The 13,154-nt window shown below is 41.1% G+C and overlaps 1 protein-coding gene across 11 annotated transcripts in view; it reads left to right on the forward strand.

Annotated features, from left to right (window-relative positions):
- ATP2B1 (ATPase plasma membrane Ca2+ transporting 1) overlaps positions 1-13,154 on the forward strand; it is a 432,225-nt gene that overhangs the window by 179,149 nt on the left and 239,922 nt on the right. For all 11 annotated transcript variants that reach the window (XM_069228813.1, XM_069228808.1, XM_069228806.1 and 8 more), the window contains 2 exons: positions 8,465-8,662; positions 10,001-10,255. In XM_069228813.1, coding sequence (XP_069084914.1) covers positions 8,465-8,662; positions 10,001-10,255 — 453 coding nt within the window. The remainder of the gene's footprint in view (positions 1-8,464; positions 8,663-10,000; positions 10,256-13,154) is intronic.

The raw sequence follows: 13,154 nt of genomic DNA on the forward strand, positions 1-13,154 counted from the left end.
TGTAAAGGGTATTGAGGTTTCAGGGATGTGGAATTCCTATCGCCCGACGCCCGGGACATCTTGTTTGGGGTCAAGGGCAACAAGTTTTTATGTTTGTTTTGTCCTTGGGACAAGTAGGCCCAACCCCCTGCAGCACAAACCCTTTGGCTGCCTGTTTACAGAGCGTGGAACTCTCTGCAGTTGAGGTAGTGTGTTTCCTAAAGATAATGCTGTTCGAACTTGTATTTATGGTTCATTATTTGAAAGTCTTCATTATTAGAGTGAGTGCTGTAAATAAATGTTTTAAGGTCACACTTCACTACTGACGTTGGTTCCAGTACAAAAATAAATACGTGTACATACATGTTTGAAAAGTTTAGGCTAAGAGGCTAAGTATAATGCTCCCAGAATGCTCTCTGATTATATGCAAATGAAGTGTCATTTAGTAAAATGTGTTGATGCATGCTAGTATTTCCCAAAAATATTTCTAATGGAAAATCAGAGTAACCATTTTCAACACGATTATAGGAAGCATGAAAATAAACAAACACTGACAAAGCCAACTGATCTGACATATTTTTATAAGTCTTTTAGTTTCATCAATGCGTGTCTTGTTTTGACATGGCTTTTGTAACACTTTATTGTTGTGGGAGCTACCAGGCCCTCAACATTGTAACAAACACTGGCAAAACCCCCTCAAAATGTTTTTGAACTCTAAAAGCACACGTTGCCACCAGCGGCATAACAAAGGCCCGTAGCCGCCCTCCAGAGGGCCCCTTCAGCACAGCACCTGCCCTGAGTGAGTCTGGAGAGGGGGCTCCTCCATGTTCTTTGCAAAGGGGCACCCTCCAGTTTCGTTACGTCACTGATTGCCACTGTAGTTCCTGACACTGAACAAAACTACTTTGTGTGGCAATATGCTCCTTGTGGAAGAGCAGAATGCGATCACTCACAGTAAAGCCAGCCGAAAGAGAGAGAAATAGAAGTTTAATAAAAACAAAATGTCTTTGTTCACACCAGACCTAATTAGGGACCAAGACCCACATGTAGGTAGCTTTTTGCATGTCGCAAACAGCGACTTTCGCTGTTTGCGACATGCGAAAAGCACATTGCGATGCACAAACCCAGTTTTGCGATTCAGTAACCTGGTTACCGAATCACAAAACGGGTTTGCGACTCGCAATTAGTAAGGGGTGTTCCCTTCCTAATTGCGACTCGCAGTGCAATGTAGGATTGTTTTGTGACCGCGGGCGCAAACCAATCGCAGTTTGCACCCATTTCAAATGGGTGCTAACACTTTCACAAAAGGGAAGGGATCCCCATGGGACCCCTTCCCCATTGTGAATGTCACAGTAAACATTTTTTCAGAGCAGGCAGTGGTCCTGCGGACCACTGCCTGCTCTGAAAAAATGAAACGAAAACGTTTCATTTTTGTTATGCATCTTGTTTTCCTTTAAGGAAAACGGGCTGCATTACAAAAAAAAACTGCTTTATTTTTTCATGATTATTCATGAGGTGGGCATTTGCGAAGCCCTTGCGAATCACAGATGGTGTCAAGGACACCATCCTACATTCGGATTTGCGACTCGCAATTTGCAGGTCACAAATCTGAACCTACCTACATGTGGACCCAAATTTTTAAAGAAAGTCACAAAAGTGCACCCAGGGTATATGTCGTACCCCTGTAAAATATTTGTGAACTGTATTTTAGCATGGGTAAATACGATGTGTAGATTTGCTCATGTGAAAATCTATTGAGCATTTGCAAGTTCATTTTCCCTCCAGCCACTTTCTTCCCAACTCTGGAAGAAGTTCTAATTCTGCTATTGTCCGGAGTAAATGTCCAACCTTTCTTATTATGGGAAAATATTCGAGAGAAGCTGGTAAAAATCTTTAAAACATGCAGGTTAGTAGGCTTGCAGACTCAAAGGCATTCCAGCCCTGGAACTATTGCTTACTGCTTCCTCCAGCCCCAGTATGCAGATCTGCAGAAAGGTGGCAAAATAATGAAATTGCTACAGTAGGAATTGAAACTTCAAGTATTCAAGCCCTACTATGGTAGTAGCCCTGGCATAATCAGAGAGGCTATTAATTGCTGCCATAATTTGTCGCCACACTAAATGGCACCAAAGGGACAAGTAGATCTTTTTACAGGACAAGTAGATTTGAGAAGCAACCTGTCCCCTGGACAAGTAGATATTTTAATAAATTCCACACCCCTGGGTTTACCCTGTAGTTTGTTCTTAGAGGAATTACACAAGAAATGTATTCTCAGTCCCACCCCATTTGATTCTTTGATAGCACAGAGGCTTGATCAAAAAAACAACTTTTGGGCCTGTTTGTTTCGAGTGGTATCTGCTCCGTCAAAGAAAATGTCTCAACTACAATTTCCTTTCCATAAAGTGCCTCTCTCATTAAAGGCTTCAAATAATTAGGAGATCACGCCCATTAGTCAAAAACATTCTGGTCGCCATTTTGAGACCGGTTCAACTGCAATTGTTTATTCTGGGATGCCATTTTAACAGTTAAGTTTAAATAACTCTTTGGAATTATAAGATGTTCTTCTGTTACCCACGAGAGTGAACTTGGCCAATACTAACTAAACAGGCATCTCTGTATTGGTAAAGTATGTTTTTTTTTTTTTTTTTTTCAGGACCACGCCTCTGAGTGCAGATCTTATGTAGCAAAGTGTTGGTAGTAGCAAACATAAGTATGCAGATGAACAATCCAAGTGTGGTATATTTTTGTACATATATTTCCTTCTTATCTTGGCCCTAATTACTAGTAGCTAAGTCCTGTGATCATAAGAAAGGAGATCGTCTCCTACCAGAACCAGATTGATAGAATAGGACTGTGCCTGGGGAAGATGACTGATGTCCTTGAAAAAGTTGGTTCCTCGATGCTTTAGTTTCTTGCTTATCATGAATGTTTGGAGGAATGCACTTAGGTGAGGTAGGTGTCCTTTGCAGAGAGTTTATAGAGTGTGAGTTCTTGAGAGACTTGGCACCTAATAAATCTGTCATATGCATTTACAGAGACAGAACTGTCTCACTGATAACGTTTATAGTGTATGCCTGCACTATAGGAACACTGACATAAATAACAGTGGCTAGCAATGATAAACACAAGCATAGCAGTGCACCATCATACTATAGACCTTATGCATGACCTTACACAAACCTAGAAGTTAGAAACATGATTTTATGTTACAGACCAGTGTCCATGTTGGACCCACACTAAATGTATGGCACACAATTGACAGTTGCTCATTTGAAGATTGTTGGAGTCTTCAAGGTAGTTGGAGATGGCGCATGCAAGGAATTGGGATCAAGGTGAGCCACTAGAGTCACTGAATTCGCTTGAGCTCAACCTCCTGATAGCTATGGCTCAGAGCAGACCGACTTAACTTGAAGGCAATGTTTAAAGCTTTTATGCAGTATTCAAACAGTAATAAAGTCAAAACACAGCATGGGAAAAATCGCAAACCAGTTTAATACAATAGAATAAAGTAAAATAGAATAACGGCAAGATGACAAGAATACAATCTGTAGACGTGGAGATATGGATTTTTAAACTTTAAGGTTAAAAAATAGTGCCAAAAAGTGTTAAGCGCCAATCAAGGTTGAACTTGATCAGGACAAGGATAAGCCTTAAGATTGACTGAGATTAAGCGCAGGACAGATACAAGGACCAAGTAAAGAGTTTAACCTTCAGACTTAGCCTTTGGAATAGAAGTTAAAATTCCTCAGCAGAGCAAGGCAGGAGTATGGCATTAGAGGGCTCCACATCATTGAATAACCGCTGGACTGGGTTTTATTGAAGCTGTTGACTTTTAGCAAGAGAGCTCCAAGTGGGAGAAATTTGAATTTCCTTTGCTGACCAGATACTTTGAACTCTTTTGCCTTGTGAAGATTTCTATCTGCCGACTTAGTAACTTTTCAGAGATTGGATTCTTCTAGCGGGGCAAGGATGCAGGCTGTAGCTGAAGAGAAATACAGAAGTGTGAATACCTTCTCCGTGCGGACCCACTGAGTCAGATATGCTGTTCAAAGAAGAACATAGCAAGAGCAGCCTGAATCTTTGGCCCAGTGGCAACAAACCTTTGTTGGATCAGCTTGACAGTTTGCTCTGAGAACCATTGGGACACTGAGACCAAACAGTTGGCAAACATTTCTAAGTTTCAGGATCTAGGATTTGTTAGGAGAAGTACACTTTGACACTAGCCAAAGTCCAGGACAGCACTTGAGGGTAAAGGCTCACACCAGTAGAGGCCAGCAGCAGGCTTCAGGGAAGGTCCAGTTGGAATTGGGCATCTGGAAATGCAGGATAAGGGCCTCTTGAAGCATGCGGTGTCTCTGTAGCCCAAACAGGAGGGTCAGTCTTATGACCTTGGAGCCGACGTCTTTGTCCTGTATATAGCAGGCTCTTCTCAGGTCACAGGCCAACAGGTCTGTTCTTGCACAGGTCCAGTCATCTGATGAGGGTATTGTGTGTTGCAGATTTATCCTCAGTGCCAGCCTGTAGGTGGGAAGAACTCCTGGGCACTCCCTAGCTAATGCTGTAAACATTCACAAAGGTACTCCCTGTTGTTCCAGCACATCATGTACTTTTGACTGCAGACAATCCCACAGTACCCCTCTCTGGCTAAACCCTACATGCCAGAATCTTTCTTTTCCTGTGCAGAGCTCCTGTGATCATCCTAGTGGTGTGGCCAGGGAAATGAGCAACCCCTCCTATGTGGTAATCTTAAACTAGGTCTTGTTCCTCTTCCACTAGTCCTGGTGCCTTACTGTCTCGAGGGCCAAAGGAAAGAGCAGGCCAGGTGCTGGCTACATCTGCCTCAGATGCGGTAGTCCCTTATAAAGTTAACTAAATTCCTGGGCACAGCCCAGATTATCAGACTGTCCGACTAATAGAACACCTCCCCACACCCAAGGCCTTTGTATCTGGGAGCAAGTTCACACCTTAATAAGAGGTGCATCCAGCTCCGGTGCGACAGCTGGAAGCTCATGCAGATGGGCTTCTATAGCTGTTAGGCAGGTAACAAGCAACTTTTTAAAAGTACCTTTCCTAAAATGTTTATTATGAATTCAGCTTCACCATGATTGGGCTAATTTTGAATTCACAATATGAACTTTGTAGCTGCTTTGTATGCAATGATGGCAAAATATGAAATTCAAAATTGTATTCAAGTGCTTTCTTATTCAACAGCTAAACCTGCTACAGTGAAAATTGCTTGGATGACTTTTTCACTGTAAGGACATGTTTATCATTACCCTTTATATTCTACTTTTAAATACAGTGCACCCTGCGTTAGGGGCATGTAAGGCCATCTTAGAGATGATATAGTAATATTTTTAAAAAGGGTGTAGGTGTGTCAAAAGGGTTTATTTTGATAGCTCAAATTTGCAGTTTAAACGTGCACTACCTAGTTAATGAAGGCAGGCCTGCAATCGTATTCACTGTCACTATAGTGGATGGCACAATACGTACTGCAGCCCACTTGTGACATTCAAGTTTCAGGTCCTTCTTACACTGTGGTACCATATACTAGGGACTTTTAGGAAAGTTAAATATGGTAGTCAGGGGAATGCGAATTTCATCATGTTGAAAGGGATAGCACAGGTTCTTCACCAGTGTTTAGTTAGCAAAGGTAAAGTACACCGAGTACTGCAGCCAGCAAAATAAATAATGGCAACAATTTGTGGAGGTGTCATGCAAAAGATTATAATTTCCAACAGCATACAGGTTAACTATGGAGGGAAGTTAAATGCAAAAGAAAGATTAGCCTTTGTACTAGTGCTGACTCCTGCTTCTGACGTGAAACAGAAGATCATGGCATGGCGGTCATGTGAGTCTTCTACTGAGGAAGAACTGAGTGTACAGCAGTGCAGGGGCTTGGTAGAACAGAGTCCCAGGAAAAGGGACAGGTGGGCTCCTAACTGAGCATACACGTAAGCAGCTGAGGGTTATCCGGTCGCGTACATAGCACATTTGTTATGCATTGCTTCCATAGAAAACCGCTGTCATTTACAGTAGATCCTAAATATGCTGTGACACAGCAACAGTTGATAACAAAACTTGTTACCCATGTTGCACTATCATAACGACCTTCCAGCCAGCCTAAAAGGGCTCTCACCAAGGCTGTCGATATAGCGCTGCTTGACTGAAAGCAGATCTTACAGCTGCAGGGGAAGGAAGGAGGGAAGGCAGAGACAGTGGTGAGGGTTTAAGGTCGCCAAGGAAGGTATTTCTTTTCACAGTTGTTTTATGTATGGCTCCCCGTTACTCCTCTGCCCCTGTGCATGAGTTGAAAGCAAGGGCAGATGATTTAAGCGGGCTACATAACGTGCGTTTATAGATGGGTAAGATGTTACAGGGATGTTTTTCACCTCGGGGTTCTGAGTGACATTATAAACAACTCGAACTTTGCTCAAGCTATTTCATCTGACTACGAACCACTTGGTGAAAAACATCCCTGTAATTCATTGCTGCCAATCTAGATGTTATTCTTGGCTTTCATAGAGAACTATTAGCGTGAATGACTGGATTCTAAATCCTGTAATTCACTGCTATGACAAAGCAACGGCGGCTAACAGAACTTGTTAGCCACTGTTGGTACATCATGAAGGAATTCGAGGCTGCTGTGGCAGGACTGTCTGAGAGCCTGTCAGAGTGGCACTGGAGAACCAGGAACAGAGCTTCAGAAGGAAAGTGGAGAGAAGATACTGCAAGTTACATGGAATGGTTGGAAGCAGGAAGGATTATTATTATTATTATTATTATTATTTTTTTAACATTTGGGAGATGGGGAGGAGAGGCCTTATGATTGGCTCGATAATTACTCCTCAAACCCTGCATAGCAGTTGAAAGCAGGTGCAAGTGATTTTGGGGTCCATACGTAACATAAAATTATAGATGGATAACTGACCTACGAGATGTTTTTGACCTCAGGGTTCTGGGTGACAACCTAGACACTCAAGCTTCACAGTTGTTGTCTCTCTGATATCTCTCAGAACGCCCTATTAAAAACCACCCGTCACTCACTGTTACCCAACTGTAAATCCATATATCTAGCACAGATGGCACCATAGTAAGCTGCAAGCAAATATTGGGTTAGGAGTATTATTTAAGGTGACAGGTCATGCACGAGGATGATAGATTCTTGAGTTCGTTTTGAAGTAGGGGAATTCTGTCTGAAAAGGGAGTCAGAACATAAAGCACTCCACAGACCTCAGAGTGCTTGCTGTGTTGTCGTAAATTAATACATTTATTCCAGTTGATGTTATTACTTTAAAACCTGTATGCACATTGAAATAATGGAATGGGTTACTCCAAAAAGACTTGTTTTCAATCTGCAGAGCATCCATTTTCGGAAAGCAGGTGGTTAACGTCTCCTGCAGGCCAAGCTCTTGTCAGTTTGTGCTGTCCTCTAACTAACAGTTTTCTATGGGAAATGCTGTAACGTGTGCTTTAACCAGTTTTGGTGGGTGTGTATTAAGTTTGTCAAGAACTGCAGAGTGGTCAGAATGTGTTTAAGGTTATACGCAGTCAAAAAGCTTATCATTCTAGTAGATATATTAACTATATTAACAGTAAGAAATACACATGAATTGTCGTAGCACCTCAGTGGTATTCTCCTTTTAGTGTATTTTGTTGAAAAACAAAACCACGTATATAGTACCAAAGTATTTGCAGAGATTGAAAGCTAAAATATTGCATCTTTCCAATATAGCAATATTGCGTTGCACCTAATAAGAACATTGTCTGCATTGCTGGACCAGTCAATGTATCGGCCTTATTTAAATCGTGTGCTATTAAAGTGTTATTCTGCATGTTTAGTTTATATCTGAGGCTTTGCTGTTACTGCTAGGTCAATGTGATTTCGGCTGTGCAGCCCATATATGTATTGTGGAGAAGTGTGGCTCAATGGTTAGAGCGGCAGACCCTGAAGCAGAGATCTGGCTCAAGACCAGGGTTCAAGTCCCGCTTCGGCAGGTCTTGGGCTCAATTCCCCTTGACCAGATAATTCTCGCCTCGGTGCCTAATCTAATTCATGGGTCCCACTCTGCAACTCTGGGCAATAGCTTGCTTAATCTCCACAACGGCCCCAACAGCGCTTGGATGCCTGGCTTCACCCTGGGGGTGCCCAGGAGTGGGCACCTCACAGGGAAAAAGCCAGGAGGGGTTCCATAGCGGTATGAGTACAGCTCCTTGAGACCCTAACGGGTGAGTAGTGCGCTATACAAGTGCAAATTTACAATTTACAATATGTATATATGTATGTTTGTTTTCATATGTTAAGGGTAAAACATTTCTAGACACACAATTTAGAAATGCTTATGATTGCATATAAAAGGTTCTCAGAATGACTCTTAAGTCACAGTATGCTGGTCGGTTATGATAAATAAGGACCCTACGTGATAAATGCTACATTTGTGTACAAATATTTTGTAATTCATTATTTTAAATGTCTTTCTTGCAGGTTTAAGTGGCAATCCAGCAGATTTAGAAAGAAGACAAGAAGTATTTGGGAAGAACCTTATACCTCCGAAAAAGCCAAAAACGTTCCTTCAGTTAGTATGGGAAGCATTACAGGATGTAACGTTAATTATTTTAGAAATCGCAGCCATAATATCTTTAGGCCTTTCTTTTTACCGTCCTCCGGGAGGAGAAAATGAAAGTAAGTATAATAGACTTGTATTTGTTTTGCCCGGTGTGATATCCCTTAATTTGGTGATCTTGTCTTTATTGAGTTTTTATTTTAAAATGCCAATGGGGTGTAGCTTTGTGGAGGTTGGCTATTTTAAGATTGAAGGTGTTGGTAAACTGTTGGATTAGGAATTCACAATTTGTCAAAAGCACAGTGCTTAATTTGATTTTGGCCTTGTAGCACCACATTCTGTCGGGTGAAAACGTTTACATGGCTGCTCCAAAACTACAGATTTCAGTGAACTTGAACTGGCCTGTGTTAAAATATGCTTCCAAGCAGAACGATGAGATGACTTTGTTAAATCAATCACACAATAGCATTAATCATCAGTAGCATTGTGGAAATTATCCACGCTACTCTGGTATCTTTCGTGGTGTTATCACTTCACTTGAGCACTTTTCTCATTTTGTATATTACCAATACATGTTATACTATATATATTGTTAATGTGGGTCTAGCCTTTTTCTCTCCACAATGTTATTGATGGTTAATTATTTTGTTTGATTCATTTAATCTGAAGTAATCTTATTGTTCTATTTGGAACCATTGCTATTGATGCCTTTGTTTGCTCCATGGTTCCAGGTGGTTCCTGGGCTGCACTAGTTCCTAATGGTCATTGTGTTAACATATGAAGATACAACTGCTCACTTTCGTGTTACGTTTTTGGTTAACTGTAGTATGAAGGTGCTATTGTCTGTTCTCGGTTTAGATGGAAAGGGACACAGGTTCTTTACCCAAGCCACTGAGACCAAGTATCTACTCCTTTTAGAGTTTGTTAATTCCTCCTCTGTGTTTAGGTAGGATTATACAACACTGCTTTTCGAAATTACAATTGCCTGCGTTAGAGGCCACCTTGGTGCTAAAGTGCTCTTTTTCAGTGCGCCCAGTAGTGTGATTTGGAAGAAAACAGCAAAAAAAAAAAAATGGTGGCAGTCCTTCTGCCGCAGCGCTGGCTTGCAGCCACAGTTTTAAAATGAGTAATCTTGAAACTCCTTTTCTGATTCTCATCATGAAACTACTTTTTACATCCGGTTTGAAAACGATATCAAGCAATGTCCGTTTTTCAGAAGTGGCCTAAAAAACAAGTGTTAATTTTAGTCATAAATCGGTGCACAAGATTAAAAGGCTTGTGTTGGAGATTAATTGTGAACCCACAATTGTGTAGTTTTAAATATATTTGAGAGTTGTATTAGAGAAACCAGCCTTATGCATGTTTTGTGCAACTGTATTAGATTTCCATTCCATTTGTGTTTTTTAACTGCATTAAAAAGCATTCACTACAGCGTTTAAAAAAAATTCATTTTACAGTGTGTGAAGCAACAAGTGGTGCTAGTGAGGAAGAAGAAGGTGAAACGGGATGGATAGAAGGAGGAGCAATTCTCGTTTCCGTGGTTTGTGTTGTGTTAGTAACTGCTTTCAACGACTGGAGTAAAGAAAAACAGTTTCGGGGTTTACAGAATCGGATTGAACAAGAACAGAGGTTTACAGTTGTTCGTGGTGGCCAAGTCATCCAGATACCGGTCGCCGACATAGTTGTTGGGGACATTGCCCAAGTAAAATATGGTAAGTGTATGTTTGGTTTTCTGCCTTTTTTCCGCACTTTTTGCATCAGAGACTTGTCCACAAGCTGTGAAAGACAGTTGTGTTACGGAGTGATCTGCCATGGATTTGAATAGGACAATTTTTTAAATAGAAAAAGTCTTTAGAGCCCTGAGCCTACATTCTGAGCGAACACACAATAAATATGAAACTGTGCTTAAAAGGGTATGGCAATGTGCCCTTCAAATAGTTCTATTCGAGTAACTCCTATTGAATTTGGAAAAAACCTCTACCACTATAATCAAACCTCAAACACAGAGGGCTGCATAGTTAGTCATATGCATTTAAATATTTTACTGTTTTATGGGCACATAGTAGAGTGTGAATTCAGACAAATGTGGTTTTTGGTACTTTTGTCATTTTAGATATGATGGCAGAAGTCAATGGCACAAAGGAAGTGGGATAGATGGAACAGGCTTAGTAATCTGTAGCTTCTACAACACCCTTAGCAATCTTGGCACAAACTGGGTCCAGCCATGAGTTTGAGTGCCACTGGCTCAAATTTCGGTATCACAAGCTTAACTTAAGGCTTTACATCACTAAACTTGCTCGTAGTTCCAGGATTCAAGCGGTCAAAGGACTGCAGTATACTTAAGTGATAAAGACCTTAATGATGCGTAGACCACCATGTTTCTAACTCCACAAGACAATAGAAAGTTAGATAAAGTCATTTAAGTGTAGGAGTACTGTTAAAGCAGGGCTTCAGTTGGACTCTACTTTCTGGTGTTGAGGGCCAGGCCAGCTGGAGGAAGTTATGTTGGCATTTAGGTAGCTGCAGCTGCTCTCAGTACGTGTTCAAAAATGTGTTCCCCTAATTAGATCGCTGAGAGCACTCTGGGAAGGGCTCTGGAGGTGATGAAAATGATTGACATGGTGGTCTTTCCCAGAAAAGTATTTTTAAGTTGATACGAGTTGGTCGTGCTCTTCTAAATTGACCTCATCTTGTTGCCTTCAGACACACATTTGAGTAGCTCATACATTTTCAGACTGTTCCTTTTTGGCACAGTGCCACCAAATAAGTCTCAATGTGTGTCATGCTGCTTTCCCGCTTAAAGTACTTCCTGTCTGCTAGTTCAAAGCATTGGTACTTGCTTTTCCTTTGGGGAAGGCTCGTGCTCAAGGCAAGTCGAACATTTGGCCAAAAATAGGAGTCATTCCTTCCCCTTCCCAGGAGGGCCGCTGGTTCTTGCCTTCGTTAACCCCATTCTGGGCACCGGATGAAACTGCCAAAATGACGTGAATGTGGCCAAATCCACAAATTTATTTTGGTAACTAGAGAAATTGCCATGCATTGCCTTCACCACATATATGCCTTCACCACATAGATGCCATTACCTTGCATGCCTTTACAATGCACAGTAAATATATATAAGGTAAGTGAAATCCATATATAATATAAACCCCTAAAAACACCCTAACCCCCCAATACCCTTACCACACACACACACACACTCTCTCCTCTCTTCTCTTTTCTCTTTTCTCTTTCTCTCTCTCTCTCTCTTTCTTTCGCTCTCTCTTACCTTTTATATAGTTACCTTGTGATCTAAAGGCATGCGTTGTGAAAACATATTTGTGGTAAAGGCTTGCGTTGCAAAGGCATTGCATGGTAACTACTGTAGCTGGTAATGGATACGTGGGAATGGCATAACATTGAAAGGTCCGCATTGTAAACGAGGTTTCCCCTTTAAAAGGCTGGCATTTTAAGATTTATGGGCATTCTCTCAGACCAAGAGCTTGGGCAAATTGTTAATAAAAAGTGCAATTTATAATCCTGTGTATGGGTGTAGGTAGAACAAATGTTGTTCTCTTATACACCATATATCTTGACTCTGCAACCACGTAATAGCCATTAACTCAGACAATTTATTTGCCAAAGTGACAATTATGACAATTTGGAAATGAGTAGTTCTTTTAAGCAGATCAAACATACCCCGTTGCCTTTTTAGCAGAACACAGCCAGTTCAGCGGTTACAGAAGTAAGAAACATGGGGAAACACGGCTTAAAGATGATTTCCTGACCAAATGTGCATCATTTTACACCCACTGATAGAGTTGATAGTACCTACGTTTCCTATCAAGCAGTTCACCTTTCTTACTTCAGTTGTACCGAATGTTCTGTGTCGATGAACCATGTAGTGTATTTCTCAGTTATTTTAGGTACTCCTCCTTTCATATTCAGCATGATGTCAGACTTTCACATAAATGTGTAATTTCATTGCTTTTCCAAACTCACAATTTCCTGCAGAAATCTGTACAAAATAGTATTAGTTTGCCTCTCTTATACCAAAGTGTCCTGAGTTTCGAGGTTGACTGCTGCATAATAAATATTGCTACGACTCTAGCATATAACGTATTTTCTTTTCCAGTACAAAAGCTGCAGTTGTAACATTCTTAACATTACATTGCATGAAATTCACAAATGTTCTGCACGGACCACAATAAAAATTCCTAAGATGGAGCAATTGACACAAGGTGGCAGAAGGATGAATGGTGCTACACCTAGACAGGAAAGAACCAGAATATCAGAGAACCCAGCATTGTTTGAGGCACAGCCCTATACTTTTGTATAATACCAGTCCAACGTTTTGGACCTGCCACTTTATCAGTGGATAGACTCAAAAAACAGTGTAACACTGACCAGTGCCCCTTGTCCTAGAGAAACTGGGAGTTAACCCAGAATCCACAACTTTGTGCAATGCTGTCCTCCTTCTGAGTGCAGAAACAGTGATTTAGGATGCATTAGATTTTACTTGACCCTGTAAACAAAAAAACAGAAGCATCGCTGTATTAGGTCCTTTGTTGGTCTTAACTAGGTTGTGCATTCTGGGATGTATGTGATTCACTATTTTGGGTTACTGAAAGA

This window comes from Pleurodeles waltl, chromosome 4_1 (genome assembly GCF_031143425.1).
Source record: "Pleurodeles waltl isolate 20211129_DDA chromosome 4_1, aPleWal1.hap1.20221129, whole genome shotgun sequence".
Classification (NCBI taxonomy): Eukaryota; Metazoa; Chordata; class Amphibia; order Caudata; family Salamandridae; genus Pleurodeles; species Pleurodeles waltl.